This window comes from Eurosta solidaginis, chromosome 4 (assembly GCF_040869045.1).
Source record: "Eurosta solidaginis isolate ZX-2024a chromosome 4, ASM4086904v1, whole genome shotgun sequence".
Classification (NCBI taxonomy): domain Eukaryota; kingdom Metazoa; phylum Arthropoda; class Insecta; order Diptera; family Tephritidae; genus Eurosta; species Eurosta solidaginis.
Window position 1 is genome coordinate 37,410,720 of NC_090322.1, and position 17,769 is coordinate 37,428,488.

At 38.9% G+C, this 17,769-nt stretch overlaps 1 protein-coding gene across 8 annotated transcripts in view; it reads right to left on the reverse strand.

Moving 5' to 3' along the window:
• ct (homeobox protein, cut) overlaps nucleotides 1-17,769 on the reverse strand; it is a 381,789-nt gene that overhangs the window by 168,837 nt on the left and 195,183 nt on the right. For all 8 annotated transcript variants that reach the window (XM_067781269.1, XM_067781267.1, XM_067781272.1 and 5 more), the window contains exon 3: nucleotides 12,980-14,326. In XM_067781269.1, the coding sequence (XP_067637370.1) occupies nucleotides 12,980-14,326 (1,347 nt within the window). The remainder of the gene's footprint in view (nucleotides 1-12,979; nucleotides 14,327-17,769) is intronic.

Sequence of the window (17,769 nt, forward strand, 5' to 3'; positions counted from 1 at the left end):
CTCAACAGCTTGTGAGCTTGCTAAATTTAACATTTTATTAAAAGGCCAGCAGGGAGTGTGAGGATTGCTGGGCAGTATGTGACAAAGCGGGGAGGGGGGTAAGTAAGTGGTCGCAAGGAAAGCAATAGCACACACATGCTTACACACTTATCTGCAATATTCAATAGCTATCTAAAACCAAAACAAATAAGCGACAGACTAATGTTGAAGTCACAATCTTCTGCTTTTAATAACTCAACGTTTTCTTCTACTTCATCATCATCATCATCTTCAACACCATCAACTAAGACCGCATATGTTGCAGATTTGTTATTGCCGTCATGCGACAATGTTGTCTGATCACTCGTATGCATGGCAGAATGCAACTAATAGATGATTAGAAATTTGTTATAAAAAAAAGATTTTGCAAATGCATTTAAGTTGTGGCGGCTGTGTTCGATTTTGCGTTGATGCCACTAAATTGGTGTGGCTAAAAAAATATTTAAAAATAAGGAATATTTGTTTTTATACGGCGGCAAGCAGACAGGTCTACTTTATTTGCGGCACCAAATGTGTAGAAATGCCAATCTACAATAACGTCTGCTGCGGCTCATAAAGTCAACTACATACCACCAAATGTGCTATGCAGTCGCCCTAATGATTTCGCACTTATTTTTGGCAAATCATTTTTCAATTTGTTCACAACTTTTTTTTTTGTTCAACAATACTTTACGATTTTGTTGTCTACAATTTCATATTTTTTTCGAAATCTGAAAAATTGCAGACAAAATTAACACAGATTAACATAAAGCTGTAAGTTATTAATAATGATATTTTTTCGTACACTTTTTTTTGTTTTTTCTTAAGCTCTGAAAAATTACTTTGCTTTAGGCAAATCATAATTTAATAGAAAATGTTGAAATGATAGACGGTAAAGGCAATGATTGCTTGTGTGCGGTGAAAAATTTGTCTGTTAAAAATATTTGCGTTTTGGTGCATTTATTTATTTTCCGAAGCATCACGAAGTATGCGAGTTTTCGCTGTGAAATGAGGTGTATAGTTGATTTTGCTAAGGTGCAGCAAATTTTTGAGCCGGAGAAGAAATGTGTTTAGTACATATTTGAAGGTATTACGGCGATATGTGGAATGAACAGTTTATTTTATACTAAAGTTTTCAAAAGAAAATTTGTTGTACTAAATTTTAGTACAAAGTTTCGAGTACTAAATTTAATTTATTTAGGAAATGTTATAAATAAAACTTTTAAAGTGAAATGTTTTCTACAAAATTCAACTACCTTTTTAATGATAATATTTAGTAGTTTCTGTACCAAATTTTTAATATTTTTTTAAAAAATCTAAATTTTTGTACTAAATATTTAATATTTTTTTAAAAAGCTAAGTTTTTGTACAAAATTTTTTATATTTTTTTAAAAAGCTAAGTTTTTGTACTAAATTTTTGAGAGTATTTTTTTAAAAGTGAATTATTTTATTGAAACGTTTCTAGTATTAAATTTCTTGTGCACAAATTTTGAGTACTAAGTCATTTTTGAAATTTTTCAAGAAGTTTCTTCAATTCGTTTAAAGAAAATTTCATTGTACTTAAATTTAGTACAATAATTTTAGTACTAAATTTCCTAAGCAAAATTTTGTGTACTTAATTTTTTAGTAAAATTTAAAAAATAAAAGTTTTAGCATAAAATTTTTTTACAAAATCGCTTCAAACGCTTTCTCAAAAGAGAGATATATTTACTAGCCTTTGTACTAAAATAAAAAAAAAATAATTTTTTTACTTTAATATAATTTTAGAAAAGATTTGCATGCGTTTTCATAAAAATTTCCATCAAATGCTTTACTAATCACAATTTGGGTATTTAAATATAAGACTTTATAATTGAATTTTTGTACTAAATTTCTGGTGTAGCATTTTCGTACTAAAAGCCTTAAGTACAAATACTCTTTTTATATAATGATTTCCAACTACTAAAGAGACATAACATGCGCAAGGTCTTCCAAGCGAATGTGCTGGACTCAGTGAAGAACTCGGTGAGGGGCGCGAGGTGACACATTCTCCTTGAACCAATTGCTACTATTTTAGTATTGCTAGTCGCTAGCTACTTCCTGACGTTCCGGCAGAGTATATAACTGCTCATAGTTATAAACCTATTTTGAGCTAGAACTGGGGGATCCTGAGCTCCTGCAAATGTTTTTGAATTGGATCTCCAATGGGATAATCGCCATGAGCGCTGTTTGCTGTTTGGCTATTTCTTGGAGTTTTCTTTTCTGAAAATAATGTCACCCCGTTGGTTCTCCTGATCTCTCTCGTGAGTTTGTGTGTTCTTTCAACAAAATATTTTCAACTGTGTACGAACATGGGTGTCGTTACCTACAAAAAGAGCGGTTTTGCATAGCTCAACATTTATAATCTAAGAGTGCTGCCTGAGGGAATTTTATTCAAAAAAGAAAACGCCATAAATAAATTTCAATAGTAGTAAGTTTTATATGTGGGACTCAATGTAGCAATAATTTTAATTCAGTTTTGGTCTATCAAATTTTTAGAACTCATAGAAAACACGCCTTATATTCAATGCTGTGCAAATTTTTATGTTTTAAATATGTTTAGGCTAATACACATAATTATAAATAATAATAATATGAGTTCCCTTCTTTTATTGGAGGGAAGCAATTATTTTATTGGCGCTAGTAGCTGAATTTTTTTTTACGCCCATTAACCCTTAATTTTTCATAATTGTTTACTGTCACTTCAGCTGCTGCTTCTTCCCATAAGATTGTTTTTGTTTCTGCATTTTAGCGTCATTGATGGAAAAAAAACAAACATTTGTAATTAACACGATGCCTAAGCAATAAAAAAGATAAACTTTAGCTTCCCCCACATGCAACAGCAAAGGCTAGATATCTTTACCGCAGTGCCTTGAACTGGCTTGCCTTAACTCTTTTGTTTGAGTTTTTGTGGCTGTAAAGCAAAAATGTACTATTTTTGTTTTTTTTTTCACTATTACCCCCCTCCGCGTACAGCAGTGGAAATATATGCATTTCTTTTCCAGGCCAAGTGGCAAAAGCGCACTTGAGCTATTTAAAAAAAAAACAACTGAAATTTTCTTGTGGATATTGGAAATAAAAGCGCTGAACTTGGAAAAAGAGTTTAGCGGTCGACGACAGCTCGTTGTACCTATAAAGCGGGAATGAGCTTACAGAAGAGTTGAACGGGGAAGCGATTTTAAAGGCACATATGAAGTCATTAAAAGTGGCAGACAAAGCGATAAATTGTGTTAAACAGATATGTGAGGGTGTGAGTGTAAGGAGATAAAGCTACATACATACATAGTTGATACTGAAATGTGATAGGGAATGGACGCGTAAGTATAGAAAAAAGTAGCAAAGTCAAGAGTTTTGACAGTGATGCCAATGGAAGGGATAGTGAAAATCGAAGAAGAATACAAAATGGAAAATGTAAAACAACAACAGCACACACTGCTATCAATCCTCAAAACAAGCAAACTAAAAAACAGCACAAAAATACTTTAACCCAAGCTGTATATAGCATCAACGCCCAACCCAGTCCACTAGCCATATGGATACTGAAAAACTGCATTTTTCGTCAGCTTATACATACACGTACGCACACACATAGTATTTCATGTATATGTACCCTGCAAAAAATGCCATTAGTTTAGGATGAATCCGGCATGAGTCGCAAAGCAGTATGCGACCAATACCAGCTTTGGTCTCTTTGTATGAGTTGAAGTGTTCCCTTTTGTTTGAGCATGTCCCATGAAGAGACTAATTGTACCCATTTATACCTGAACGGCAACGATAGGACCAATCCCATATGGGAACGAATGAAGACTAATCTCTTTTCTCATCAAAAAGTATTAGTGTTGGTGTGGTACGTGGTTATGTACATTTGGTCAATTTATATAACCCGCCTCGTAACTTAAGAAATACTCGCTTATTGGTAGACACATTCCACTCTACTAATTACCCCACGAACGAGCCGATTGCTAGGAGCGTTAGATTATGTAATACCTATGCTAGTGTTATTGAGTTTAATGATAGTATAAGTATATTTAAATTAAAATTTTACACTATTTTTAATTGATTAACTGCGTGATATATCTAGTCTGTAGGAATGAAATTCTGTAGGCTGAACTTAAACAAATAAATAAATAATGGAACATATGGTACAAGTGATTTAGGTTCGGTATAGGGCTCCGCAATTTTCTTAAATAATTCGAATCGCCTATAATTTTTTTATTGAACTCACTTCGTTACTTTTTTCTGTTTCTTAAAATGGGCCATGTAGATTTCAACCTGACTAATCCCAACTGTAGGGGGCTAAGATACTTGGCTTGGATATCATAAGTGGTTTCAGGCTCTGGATCAGGGACTGATTTCAGTCTTAGACCGGCCATAGTGACGAATGTCACGCGTGATTAGTTTTCACGTCCTGCACGAGGTGCCCCTGCTTCTACTGATAATGGCGCATCTAGAGAGGACAACTCGATAAAACCCGCACCCCCTGAGTCATTGTGCCGAGCTCAGGGGAGGGAGGACTCTTTAAGAGTCAAGATCGGTACACAACGGTGACGAAATGGACTGTTTTAGGGATTTGATTTGACATTAAATTTGGACTTGATGACTTTGGGCTGGTAGGTGCGGTATTCTGCCACTTTAGTAGGTCGGGGTGAAACCCTACCGAAATGGCTGGTAGGCTAATGCTGCACCTGCCCACGTCCCGTTAAAACCGTGGCGGGCCTCAAGGTACGTTCCGGCTTCGTCGCCGTTAAGTTGGTGGTGTAGGTGCGGTTGAAGATTTTCCCGCTTCGCGTCCGGTCTGGCTCTGAACGCATTACTCATAAGGTAATGCGTCAACCCTCGCGTGGCTTCCCTGCGTAGCATAGATAACCACGAGACCGTTAAAGGGCGACTACACAATCGGCTCCGGATAGCGGCCTTGAGGGGGGACTTTTTTAGAATGGACAAGACTAATACGAATCCGCCAAGGATGGGGTGCGGAAGAAGAGCGCTTTTGATGGAAATCCGTCAAATCAATCTTCAGCACTCTAAGGCGGCTTCCGCAAATTTGGTGCTCTGCCTTGAAAAAGGCGGATTGGATATAGTCCTTGTCCAGGAGCCGTGGCTGAGTAGTAACGGCAGTAAGATTTCTGGATTAAGGACTGGAAAATTCAACACCTTGGTGCATGGGAAGGCAAGTAGGCCTAGATCCTGCGTGCTTGTTAAAAAAGAGATTAAAGCTTTTATTCTCTCTAATTTCAGCAATGCGGACGTAACCACGGTCTGCCTCGAGCAAGGAAGTAATGAAATGTGGGTGGTCTCAGCGTACATGCCCCACGGGGACGTAGAGGGACCATCACCTGCGATACTGGGTGAAATCACCGCTGAAGCAAGGCGGAGAGGTGTTGGCGTGATCGTCGGTGCCGATGCTAATGCCCATCATAGCATTTGGGGAAGCTCGGCTACCAACACTAGAGGTGAGTCTTTATTTACTTTTATTGTAGATGAGGGACTTTGTATATGTAATAGGGGGTATGACCCGACTTTTATTACTGCGGTAAGGGAGGAGGTCCTGGACCTCACCCTGGTTAGTAGAGAACTGGAAGGTCGGATATCTGGATGGAGGGTTCTCAACGAGCACTCCTTCTCTGATCACCGATATGATATATTCAGTTCTCAGTGAACGAAGAACGTTCCGGTAAAATATCTTTTAGGAACCCTAAAAGTACTAACTGGGACTTGTATTTTAGGAAGCTGGGAGAGCTACTGCCTGCGGTGCCTATCACTAGTTCGGGCCTGTCCGAATCTGAGATAGACGTTCTGGTGGAAAACTTCACCTCGGCAAGCAATAGCGCCTTTCAGCTGTCCTGCCCATTGAAAATTTACAGGGGGAAGGGCAAGCCGCCCTGGTGGTCGGATTCTCTTGACGACCTAAGAGCGTCCAGTCGGCGGCTCTTCAACAGAGCCAGGAGGAGTAAATTACCCTCGGACTGGGAGCTCTATAAGGTGAGTCTGGGGATTTATAAATATGAAATAAGGATAACCAAGCGAGATGCATGGCGAAGCTTCTGCGAAAACGTAGAAGGCTGCAATGAATCCGCGAGATTTAGAAAAATACTCTCTAGGAACCCCGCTCCTCTGGAGTATCTCAGAGATGATGGTGGGGACGGGTCGATGAGTAGCGAGGAGTCCCTAAGGCTTTTACTGGACAATCATTTTCCCGATGTCCCAGTTGCGCAGGGATCTTCGCCTGCATGGTCGGCGGTAGTTGGCCATGCAGAAGTGCCTGCCATTCCAATACGGGAAAGTCAAATAACCTGGGCTATAGGGTCGTTCAAGCCCTATAAGTCTCCGGGCCCGGATGAAATCATTCCTGCGCAGCTTCAAAGGTCTTTGGGGATTTCCTGCCGCTGGTTGGCCATCATATATACTAATTGCCACAGGCTTAACTATATCCCGAAGTCTTGGTACACGGTTAGGGTTATTTTCATTCCGAAGGCCGGCAGAAGCTCTCATGTATCACCTAAGGATTTCAGGCCAATCAGTCTCTCGTCGTTTCTTCTTAAGACGTTTGAGCGGTTGATTGACCTGTACCTACGGGAAGGATACCTCGGGGGTTACTGTCGGCTTCACAGCATGCGTACTGCAAGGGCAGATCGACGGAAACGGCTCTCCATTCGATTGTAAAGCAAATAGAGGGGTCCCTAGAACACAAAGAGTATGTTCTGGGTGCCTTTCTAGAGATCGAGAGAGCTTTTAACAATGTCTTACCGGGGGAAATCGAAAGAGCTCTGGTGGGTTTAGGAGTCGAGGCGGCTCTGGTTGAATTTATTAGCAAACTTCTATGCGGCAGAATTGTCGCAGAGGAGTGGGGAGGGGCCATATTTAAGAGGAAGGTGTGCAGGGGCACGCCACAGGGGGGTGTCCTATCTCCTCTCCTCTGGGTTGTGGTAGTCAACGAGCTTCTTGTGGAGCTGGAAGCCAATGGTTGTCGGGTGGTTGCCTATGCAGATGACCTCGCTATCCTAGTCAGAGGCAAATTACTGGGCACCCTGCGCGATGTTCTGCAGGGCTACTTGGATACTGTGGCTAGGTGGGCTGAATCATGTGGATTGGCGGTCAACCCGGGAAAAACGGAATTGGTCCTTTTCACAAGGAGATATAAGATGCCCGATTTCAGAACTCCCTCGATTGGAGGGGTACCGTTGGTACTTTCTGATAGGGTTAAATATTTGGGGAACTGTCCTGGAGACCCAATGTGGAAGATCGGGCCAGGAAGGCCGCCATTGCCTTGTACTGCTGCAGAGGAGCTATCGGAAAGAGATGGGGACTCTCGCCAAGAATAGTACACTGGTTTTATGAGATGGTGGTTAAACCGATTCTGCTATATGGGGTGCTGGTCTGGTGGAAAGCACTGGACACGGCGAGCACCTCCAAAATGTTAGTGTCAGTGCAACGGACGGCGCTGATCGGTATCAGTGGCGCTCTCAGAACAACACCTACCTTGGCACTGAACGTCATGCTGAACATATACCCAGTAGATATTGCGGGAAAGGCGGCCGCGGCAAGGTCGTTGGTCAGGCTTCGTGATATGGGATATAGAATTTCTGACCGCGGACACTCTAGCCTTCTTACCAGTTTCGACTTCATCCCGGACAGAACGGACTATTGTATGCCGATAACTGCTCCCTATACAACCTTCACCCCAGTTATTCCAGAGAGAGAGGATTGGGGAAGAGGAATTATCTGGGGCATGGGACCGGTTAACTTGTTCACGGATGGGTCAAAGCTGGATGGAAAGGTTGGTGGGGGGGGGGGGGGGGGGGGGGGGTCTTTTGTCAAGAGCAAAATTTAGGCCGCAAGTTTAAGTTGGCTGATCACTGCAGTGTATTCCAAGCGGAAATTGCTGCGATTAAGGATGCGGTGGATGGAATGCTATCCAGTGCTACCACGGTTAGGGAATTTAACATCTACTCTGATAGCCAAGCGGCTATCAAGGCCTTGAGCTCAACTACAGTGCGATCGAGGGTGGTCTGGGAGTGCCTCACCTCGCTTGCGATTGCATCGAATTATTTTACAATTAAGATTATCTGGGTCCCGGGCCATAGTGATATCCCGGGTAACTGTCAAGCGGTCTCTTAGCCTGCATCGGTACAACTGAACCGGATGAAGATGGCTGTAGGGATTTCGGAATCCTGCTGGCCACCTGTGGATTGCTCCTCCATAGCTGGGCCTCGAATCAGCTCAGCAACGTTGGGCGGATACCACGTCTTGCAGGGTAGCAAGATCTTTCAGGCCAAAAGTGGATGGCAGGAAGTCTGCTGAAATAATTGGGTTCACTAAGGCTCACCTATCAATGGCCATTGGGGTTTTGACAGGGCACTGTCCCATGGGTATCCATGCGGTACGTCTCAATATACTGGAAACTCCATCCTGCTGCAGCTGTATGGAGGATGATGAGGTGGAATCACCAAATCACTTTATGCTTGATTGTCCAGCTTTTGCCAGAACTAGGCGAAAGTCCTTCGGTCGCCGACTCACTTGGATCTCCCGAGGATATATCCAAAGTTGAGATCGGTATCATTCGGAGCTTTGTCGTTGCTACCCAACGATTCTCTAAGTAGCTAGATCTAAGTCACCGTTATTTTTGGTGTATGTGGTATCACAACGGACCTTCGTGTTGTCCAAGTGAGCTATCCTTATCAGGGCAGCTACCACCTAACCTATCCTATCCTAATCCCAACTGTACCCAAAAGCGCCTAGAGGTGATCAATTATGCCACAATGTAGACAAAAGAGAACAATAGGAGATCGCTCCCTTTAGGGATTAGTCGCACTATTTTTTGTAGGGTAGCTCTTCCTTCACATTCTGTGGGTTGGTCTGCCTCTTTAGTACTCTCTCAAGATCAATGGCATACTTGACATTTCCAACAAATCAGAAGGTTACAAATGCCAACAATAGTACGACGGCGCTGATGTGTGGATCATGTGGGTTAGGGAACATATGTATGCATACATCTATATATATATGAAATGTCAGAAGTAGACTCAAAATTGATGGGAAGCGAGCTGGGTTGTATTATAAACTTGATAGTGTTAAATTGAATTTATGAATATCGGTGTTGGAGTTTTGGAATGAGTGGAGAATCGAGGACTTACGATGAAATATGGAGAGCGGTGAAACACTAAAACTGTATCTTGTAGAAACAATTAAATAATATCTTGGTTGAATTGGGAACCGCTAACCCCATTTTTAACAATGGTACATACGAAACAACGAAGTGAAACTTGCTGCAGCTTTGTTTGAAAGACCCTGACACGTAAAGCACATCGTCGGCTTAGTGGAAAATCGCTCGCTTTTGTCTACCGTTCTGATAACGCTCTATCTCAACATAAATTTACTTCTTTTTGGCATTTATACATAGATTACTTGTAAATCTATGCTGAGGTGAGATGTTTTCGGGAAAACAAAATATATAGATCCGCCGACAAAAGGCGATCTACTACTCAGCCGAAGATATGTTGCTCATAAAGAACCTATTTCCAGAAAGTCGCAGTATATCCTCACATTCAAGGCTTCCATCATACCAAAGACTATAATAAAGTTCCATCAGTCAAATTTTTAGTACAGCTGAACTATCATAACACAGTTTCAATGCTTGTTTCCTCATATTTCTCTTCGTTCCCAGGACCGTTTCAGCTTGCCATCCACAGATAGTCAGCTTGTGGCCAGTAATATTTTTGGTTTTCATTTAAACTCAAAAAAAGTTATAGGTTGTTCTCTCTAAGGAACTTAATTATTTATAATCTATTGCTTCTTAAGGTCGCTGGAAAAGACTGCCCCAAGCACCATAAGAAAAATTTACTTTGTAATCTGCAAAGTTAGATCTCGGATGATTCAAATTATGCCAACTCTACGCAGAGTTCAAATGCGCATTTTCTGAACAAAAATGAGTTGCAGTGATATCCACTGCTTTAAAGAAAATAACCACTAAAGGTGTGTTCATTAGTACCACCGTCATCAGCGTTTTTCAAAAGTTAAGTTTACGAAGTTACTCCCTTGAGTATTGATGTCTGACAAAAATGGTACTTCAAATAAAAACTGTATAGTGCTAAAATTGATGGGGCAGCGTGCTCTCTTCAATGACACGTCACTGATTTCAATTGAACTACAAACATTTTCAAAAAAGTGAAACTCGTAAGCCTCTCAAACCAAACAATACCCACAAAAGTTGCATGAAGTGGTAAAAACAATAAAAACTTGCCTTTAGTCAATGTGCTTGCACAACCCAAATGAGAGCCAATAATATTATGTAAAATCATCTTGACTTATGCAAACAAATTGTAATTGATATGCAATCAATGCAAACACTGGAGCACAAAAAAAACTGTCCTGAAGTCCTTTAGTCACACCTTAAAAGCGCACTTAAACCCCCAACTGCCAGCTGTGCGGGCGTAAAGGAAAGTCAACTGAAAACAAAGAAAAACATAAAAATGGGGAAAACTGTGCAAATGAAAACATCTTTCAGCGCATTATTTGCATACACACACACACAAACACGTACATGCAGAGACGCGCGTCTTAGGAACGCCTGCCTTTTGACGTTCATTGAAATGTTAAGCGTTAAGTAAAACCGCATAGCTGAAGAAGCGCTGCCGCAAAGTGTGAGGGATAAATATGAACAAACTGCTACGCACAATTGGAAAACGATTTTTTTTTTACATTGTTGAGCCGCAACTTTTATTGAGCTCCTATGTGCAAGCGTATATTGAAAGTGTCTGTTTGAAAAAAAAAAAAAAAATGGTGGTTTGTTTGTGCGCGCACGACCTTTTTGGTGTTTTCCAATTTTTTTGTTGCCCTATTTGGTTTTTCATTTTATTTCTTTATAAATTTTTGTTTACTTTTGACATGTACGAGCGCTTAATTTTTCCGCACAACAACACAAAAAAATGCAGAAAAAAGTCAAAAGGGATTTACTTGCGTGGTTTTCTAACAAGGAAATAGTAACCATGCCTTATGTGGTTTCTTGTACCCGAGCGCTTTCATCTTTGTCCGCGCCGTTTTTTTGCTACTACATTCCTCTATTATTGCTGCTTGTTTACCAATTGAAAAGTGTTTACCGTTATAGTTGAGGTGATTTTGAAGAAGCAAAAAACAAAGCGGTAACATAGGAAAAATAGCTAGGCACGTTTTCAAAAAGGTCATATCATTATGATATTGACAAAACAATTTTTACGCCTTCAATTGTTTAAAAGTTTGGCAATTTGGTTTATTATTTGTTTGCTTGTCAATGCCTTTAGGGTGGTGTGGGAGGGCAAGGGTTTTTTCACTTGTTTTTGTGCAATATTTTTCATTTGACTTGTTTTCGTTGAAATATGGCACTCAAAGGGTTAAGATGACTGTATAATAACTTGTAAATTGTTTAACTTTGATTGCATTAGAGTTTTTATGAGATATTTAGAATATAAAAAAAACTTTAAGGCTTTCGAAAAGGCTATTTAATCTCAATTGATTTGAATGTCAAAATGTTATTGGTTAAATTTAAAAGAAGAAAATTGAGGTCATACATTTTCAGGTTTGCTAAGAGCGTCGTTGATTTTGCAACTCTCAAGCTTGTTGGGCGATCTCAAACTATCCATAACTAAATGCTTGACGCTTTTGAAATAACGTTAACTTTTCCGATGATTTAATATATATACGTCTTTTGGGCTTGGCCTAACTAAATTTGAGGAAAAAAATTAGAAGTAGCGCGCTCGGCCTTAACTTTCCCGAAAATAAATCGTATCAAGCTTTTATATTATATAGCGAAAAATCGCCAGGTTTTTACTCCCAGGTGTAGAACATAAGATACCCATCAAGGGAAGAATGGGAAGAAAGCCTAGACAGTGGTAGGGGCATTAAAATCTAGATAAGCGGCTGAAAAATGGAAAAGGAAACTGGAACAGGAATGTACTCAAAGCATCTGCTGGTAAATCAATTGTACTTACTTCTTGATTCAGGCAGTGTCTATGCTTTAGAGGTCAATGCTATAGAGGGAGTGAGTGCTCTCACAATAGACCAAAATCTGTTCGTGTGGAAATGTGGAAAATTCCCACACACGCCCTCATAACCTAACTTATAAAATGAGTTCAATAATACATAAGTTTTTGAAATATGTATCAATTGTTGACTTCTTTGTTCTAAACGTATTCAGTATCCAGCAATACACTGATTTCATTCAGCAGTCAAATTATAATCAGCTGTTTTTAAAGGCGTTAAGGGTAAAAAAAACTACAAAAGATTACACGTACTGAGATATTTTTATGGAATGTTTCCAAGTAGCATAGGATTACTTACTAAGCAAAAAAAATTAGCTGCCCAGCTTCAATGTAATATTTACAATTAGCTTTCTGTGACGAGCTTCGATTCAAGGATAAGATCTTGAATTATATTCATGTTGAGAACTATACATAGATACCGACTGACCCAAGTTGAGAAAGAAGAAACTTCCTAAACATTTGGTCAAAGATTTTGGTAGCTAGAGTTACTCTTTGTGATATTCAATTATTGAGCTATCGTGAAACCAATACACAAGTCTTTGTCTATATGATCCGTGTTGTATATATACATAGATCTTAGTAAGATAATTTTCCGTATTCACAGTAAAGACTATCTAGGCAATATTTAGTGTTAAAACGTCCCATAAGAAAGGGCAATATAGCTTTTTTCTCTCCTAGTAACTTCTGTTCAATTTGCTTCACAAACTTCAGAGCATACTTTTTGCACACATATCAATATTTCGCTAACGGTTTCTAGATAATCTTTTAAGCTACATCGTTCTAAAGCTACTTATTTACATTATTTTTGAAACCTAACAGTTACTATTACGACAAACTGTTCGCAAATTACATCACATTATATAAGTAAGTACACCATTTGGTTGTACATACATAATTTGTTTTCTTTTTATTTCAACAAGTTCACTTACCTCTTTATCTTTGGCAGCTAATAGTTCAGCATGATTGTTTCCTACCACATTTGGTTTTATTGTTGCACTTGCAGTAAAATTACCAATTGTAGCATTGATTTTCCCACTCTCACCACTTTCACCGCCATCAATTTCCATGCGCTTGACTTCCGTTGCCTTCACTGAGATCGCATTTCCATTGGTGTCGTCATCATTATCAACTTCATCGTAATTATCAATGCAATGATCAGCAATTTTGGTTACACTCTCAACATTACCTTCTGTTTTGGCGTTTGTTGCTCTATTTGATTTTCTTGCACAATTATTTTTGTTTATATTACCACTAGTTTTATTTTTATTACTATCGCTACTGCTAATATTTAAGCTAGTATTATCAACGTCATCATCATTATCAGTTCTTTGACCACACACATTCGGATCATTTGCATTCTCCTGAGCATTTACACGCTGCTCATGAGAGTCTTCCTGATTTGCCTCATTAGCGCTGCGTTTGCTCGCATTCGCATTTTCATCAGCAGCTACGTCATCACCATCGCTCTCCTCTTCTTTCTCCTCTTGTCCTTCAGCATTACGCTTTCCTAACTTCATTTCGGCTGTTAGGCTGGTTATCAATTTGCTAGCATCTACAGTTGTCGCAGCACCTCCCTCTTCATCCATTTCGTCATCATCCGCTGTGTGCTGTGGTGTGGCATGCAGTGGCGAATTTAATGGCGATTGTTGCTGTTGTACTGCAGCTGCTGCTGCAGCAGCGGCGGCAGCAGCCGCAGCTTCCATCATCATTTGTTGTGCGTGATTGAAGAAGAGCTTTGGATTGATGCACCCGTTGACACCGTTTAGTGCGGCGCTCAACGGTGAAACGCTGCTATTGCCACACGCAGCAGCAGCAGCAGCGGCAATACTGCAGCCGTCCGTTGACAGCGGCGGTGATGGCGAGGGTGTATTCGTGGTGGTGGTCGCTAGCAAATTGCCACCGTTCTGGTGTAATGTTATAGCTGCAGCGACGCTGTTTAATAATTTTGTGTTGTTGTTGTTATTATTTAGCACGCTATTCGGGCTATTGAAGCCAGCAGCGGCGGCAACGCTGTTAAATGTGACGCTGGTGGGTGAAATCAGTTTGCTGCTTGGTGGGATTGTGGTGGTGGTGTTGGTTGTGTTGCTATCTGTTGTACCTGTGGATGTGCAGCAGTTGGCGGCTAGCGCAGCAGCAGCTACGGCGTTCAAGTTTTCCAAGTCGACTGGTATGTCGCTATTGCCAACGCTGGCTGTTAATGTGTTTGTGGTGGTGTCGGTGTTGCTGGTTAATTGATCCTTTAGAGGATTCTCGTCTTTGTCATCCAAATTAGAGCGCTGCGAGAAAATTGAGTAAATAAAAAATGTTTGTAAGTGAAAAAGGCCTTTAAAAAAGTAAACTTAAGAAGCAACTCTAACTTAAGAACTATGTTATGTAAAGCACTAAAATGAAATGTGACTCCCATAATTTTCTAAAGCCGATTGAGATCACCGAAGATCTTTGTCACGCCTTGTTTTCCTTTGTAATTTTTTTGATCACGAATGGAGCGTGTCAGTGTTTGGCAACAGCAAAAGCAGATGGCCACTGCTCCAAGAAGAAGAAGAATACTTATTGATGGAAACGTAAGTAGTTACTTATTCCCCTGCTTGGTTATGTTTTTTTGTACTTTCGCCTGCAAAGGCACTCGTATTTAAAACGGATTATAGTATCTGTTTTTGATACCAAGCTTTTCTTAAAAATATATAGGAATGGAGGTTCTTACTAATTTTTATTTGAAAAACTGTATTATTTCCAAGCGAAGCTCCTATCACAAAATTCCAAAAAGCTTGAGTCTGTGTTATAAAAAATATTACAAAAAAGTCTCCATTTCTTCTCCTCAGAAATCAATATTTCTATGACGCAGTTGGATTAGAGGTGACATAGAAAAGGTCGACAAAGGAATAAATGTTCTGTTTACAGTATTAGGTAGCAAAGGTCAGCAGCGTTTCAAAACATCCTTACCAGCATTCACTGAGGCTAAAAGCCTCGATAACTATAACGAAATGAACTTTCGTGTCGCCTCACGAACAAATCATTCGTATATTTGCATTATTCCCCTTCTTGGTAGGCATAACGTGAGGAACTTAAAGGCCAAGGAAATTGGTAGAGGATAACTATGGCTTGAAGAAATCGCTAGGAAATGACTAGTAGTTCATCTGACCTATCGTTCGAATTACAGGAAGATGTCCTAAATCTTTCGAAGAAATCGATTTCACAATTTTGCAGTAGTAATTTTTGGGAATTTACTTTAATTTTTAAATTTTTTCATGCTTCGTTAAAATTGTTAAAAAACCATTGCACCATACGAATTTGGTTCTTGATTAAAACTGTTTTGAAGAACCATTGCATATCTTCAAAACATATTCTCTAAACAAAACCACAAATACACTGAAATTGTCAACACTCTTTGCGCTTACTAATATTTGTCAAAACATAAAATTTCCATTAGAAACGGCAAAGAAAAGCCAGCAAACTTATTAATTTTTGCTACAAAATTGGTAGTAAATGCTGCCAACAGCGTCTCAACTTCACCCCAACAATTAGTTTTGCATTTGTTTTCAAAATGTTTTTATGCATTTTAACTATTTTATTTGGGTGCTGATACAATCGAAAGCTTATTGCTTCCGGTAAACAAACGTCAGCTAAGTTTAACTTACACCAAAAGTTAGCCAAAAATACCCAAAAAAAGAACAAGAAACATACAAAAAAGTATTAAGGCTAAAACAACAAATAAATCTTGCTTAGCTCAAAGTAAGTATTATTTACAAGTGAGTATGCCAATAAAAACACTTTACAGACAAGTATGAACTTTTGGGCTAATTTGCCAAGCATTTAAGCAGCATTGTTAAGAGCGTTTAAGGGTTGCAGCAGCAGCAGTGCTGCCCATACCACAATGCGAGTGGAGGCACAAATAGTTTTCCGTAGCTTTTGGTTTTTTGGCAATTTAGCCAGGCACATTAATGGCTATACGCTATTTTATAGTTAAAAGCTTATCGATACAAACGATAAACTATAAATTTTTGTAGTCGCACAAAGTGTGGAAGGAGAAATTTTTGTGCGCTGGCTTTCTTACGGACGTGATATAGAAATATTTGGTAGTAAGCTCTCCTGCCCCATTGCTTGGCTGATTACTTTCCTTTTTTTCGAGAGCAAAAGTTGTAACGTATTAATTTGGCCAAATTTAACCCGTAATGACTTTAAAAGTAAAATTAATTAGGGTCGCCTATATTGGGTGTAACATTTTTTGAGGTAAAGCTGTGCAAGAATTCTGGTCGCTATAAGGGGTTATAACTTGAAAGTATTGAAATAAATTGACGTTAAATGGGCAAATATGCTGTGTAAAAGCAGTTTATTTGGTAGAAATATTTAGTATGTCTGCAAAGGGGTGAGTCGCCTAACAGTTTAAGTATAAAGTATTGTTTTGCGGCTAGGCAAATTGAGCGCAAATAGCAATAAAATAATTGCTGAGAGATTGGGAAGATTTAGCTAAATTCAAATCCTAAAACTAGGCAACACATATGCTACGAAATTTATATGTCTAATTTCGGCTACGTATTTGCTATCGTTTTTTGGTTTGGTGGTGTTAGTTTATTGCTCGAGTTCAACAATTCATGCACTAAGCCAACTCTTTCAGATTTATGCCGATTTCAATATCAAAAAATTTTATTTCTACTATTTTGTTGTTGTTAATGGCTTTTTGCTTTACTATTTTAGTGACTAACGGAAGTGGCCAAACAACAAAAGTTATTACGAATTGTTTGTTTTTAGTACTATAAATATGTAATGACGGGGAGGTAGGAGGCTATAAGCAGTGTGGTAGCAAAAGGACATTAGTAGTTTTTACCTAACCGTACTATTGGATACAACAATGCAGCGTATTAACTCTTGCTTATCCTTTTTTATTGTGTTAGACTGTCTGTTGGTGTGTTTTTGCAAAATTTTTGTTTGTGCGAATATATTTGTAATTTTGGCGCAATTTGTCGAAATAGTTTTGGAAACATTTTTTTTTAAATTTTTTTTCGACCCCAAACGGTCAAAATGATAGAATATTTTATGAGGGTTAATTGCAGTGTAAGGCTTTGCGAGATAATTGAAGTCAAAGTTTTATTTGGTAAGGAAAAGGGAAGGCATTTGATGATATAAAAACAAAATAGTAAATATATAAATAAATAAGTAAAAATGAAGAAAATGTGTTTCTTCCACAGAATGGTGAAATTTGTTAACACAATCTGACTTTTGCGCAAACTTTACTGCATGCTCTAAAAAGAGCTTAAAGCTTTGTGCGAAAAGGCAGCGGAAATTGGAGGTAGTGAATGCTTGGTGAAAGCTTTTAAAAGCTTATCAAAGGAGAAACTAGCTTTGAATATTTAGTGAAAGTTGTTTATAAGCTTATTGCAATAATACCAAAATTTTTTGGTGCGTTGTCCGAAAAGGGAGCGAATATTTAAAGCTTTGAATGTTTTGTGAAAGCTTTTTACAAACTTATGGAAATAGGATGGGATATCTTTTGGATACAGATAAGAAACTTATTTCAAAACGAAATTATTCGGAAAGCTTTTTTAAATAATTGAGAAAAAGCCCAAGTTATTTGCTTATAAGAGTTGAAAAAGCTAATTGCTGACTAAAACTTGCTTTAATCTGTTTATCTAGTTCAAGCTTAACATATTTCTATAACAAACAAGCAGGAATCGCTTTCATTTATGCAAAATTTGCGAAAACTTTTGTACATGCGTTATTGTGA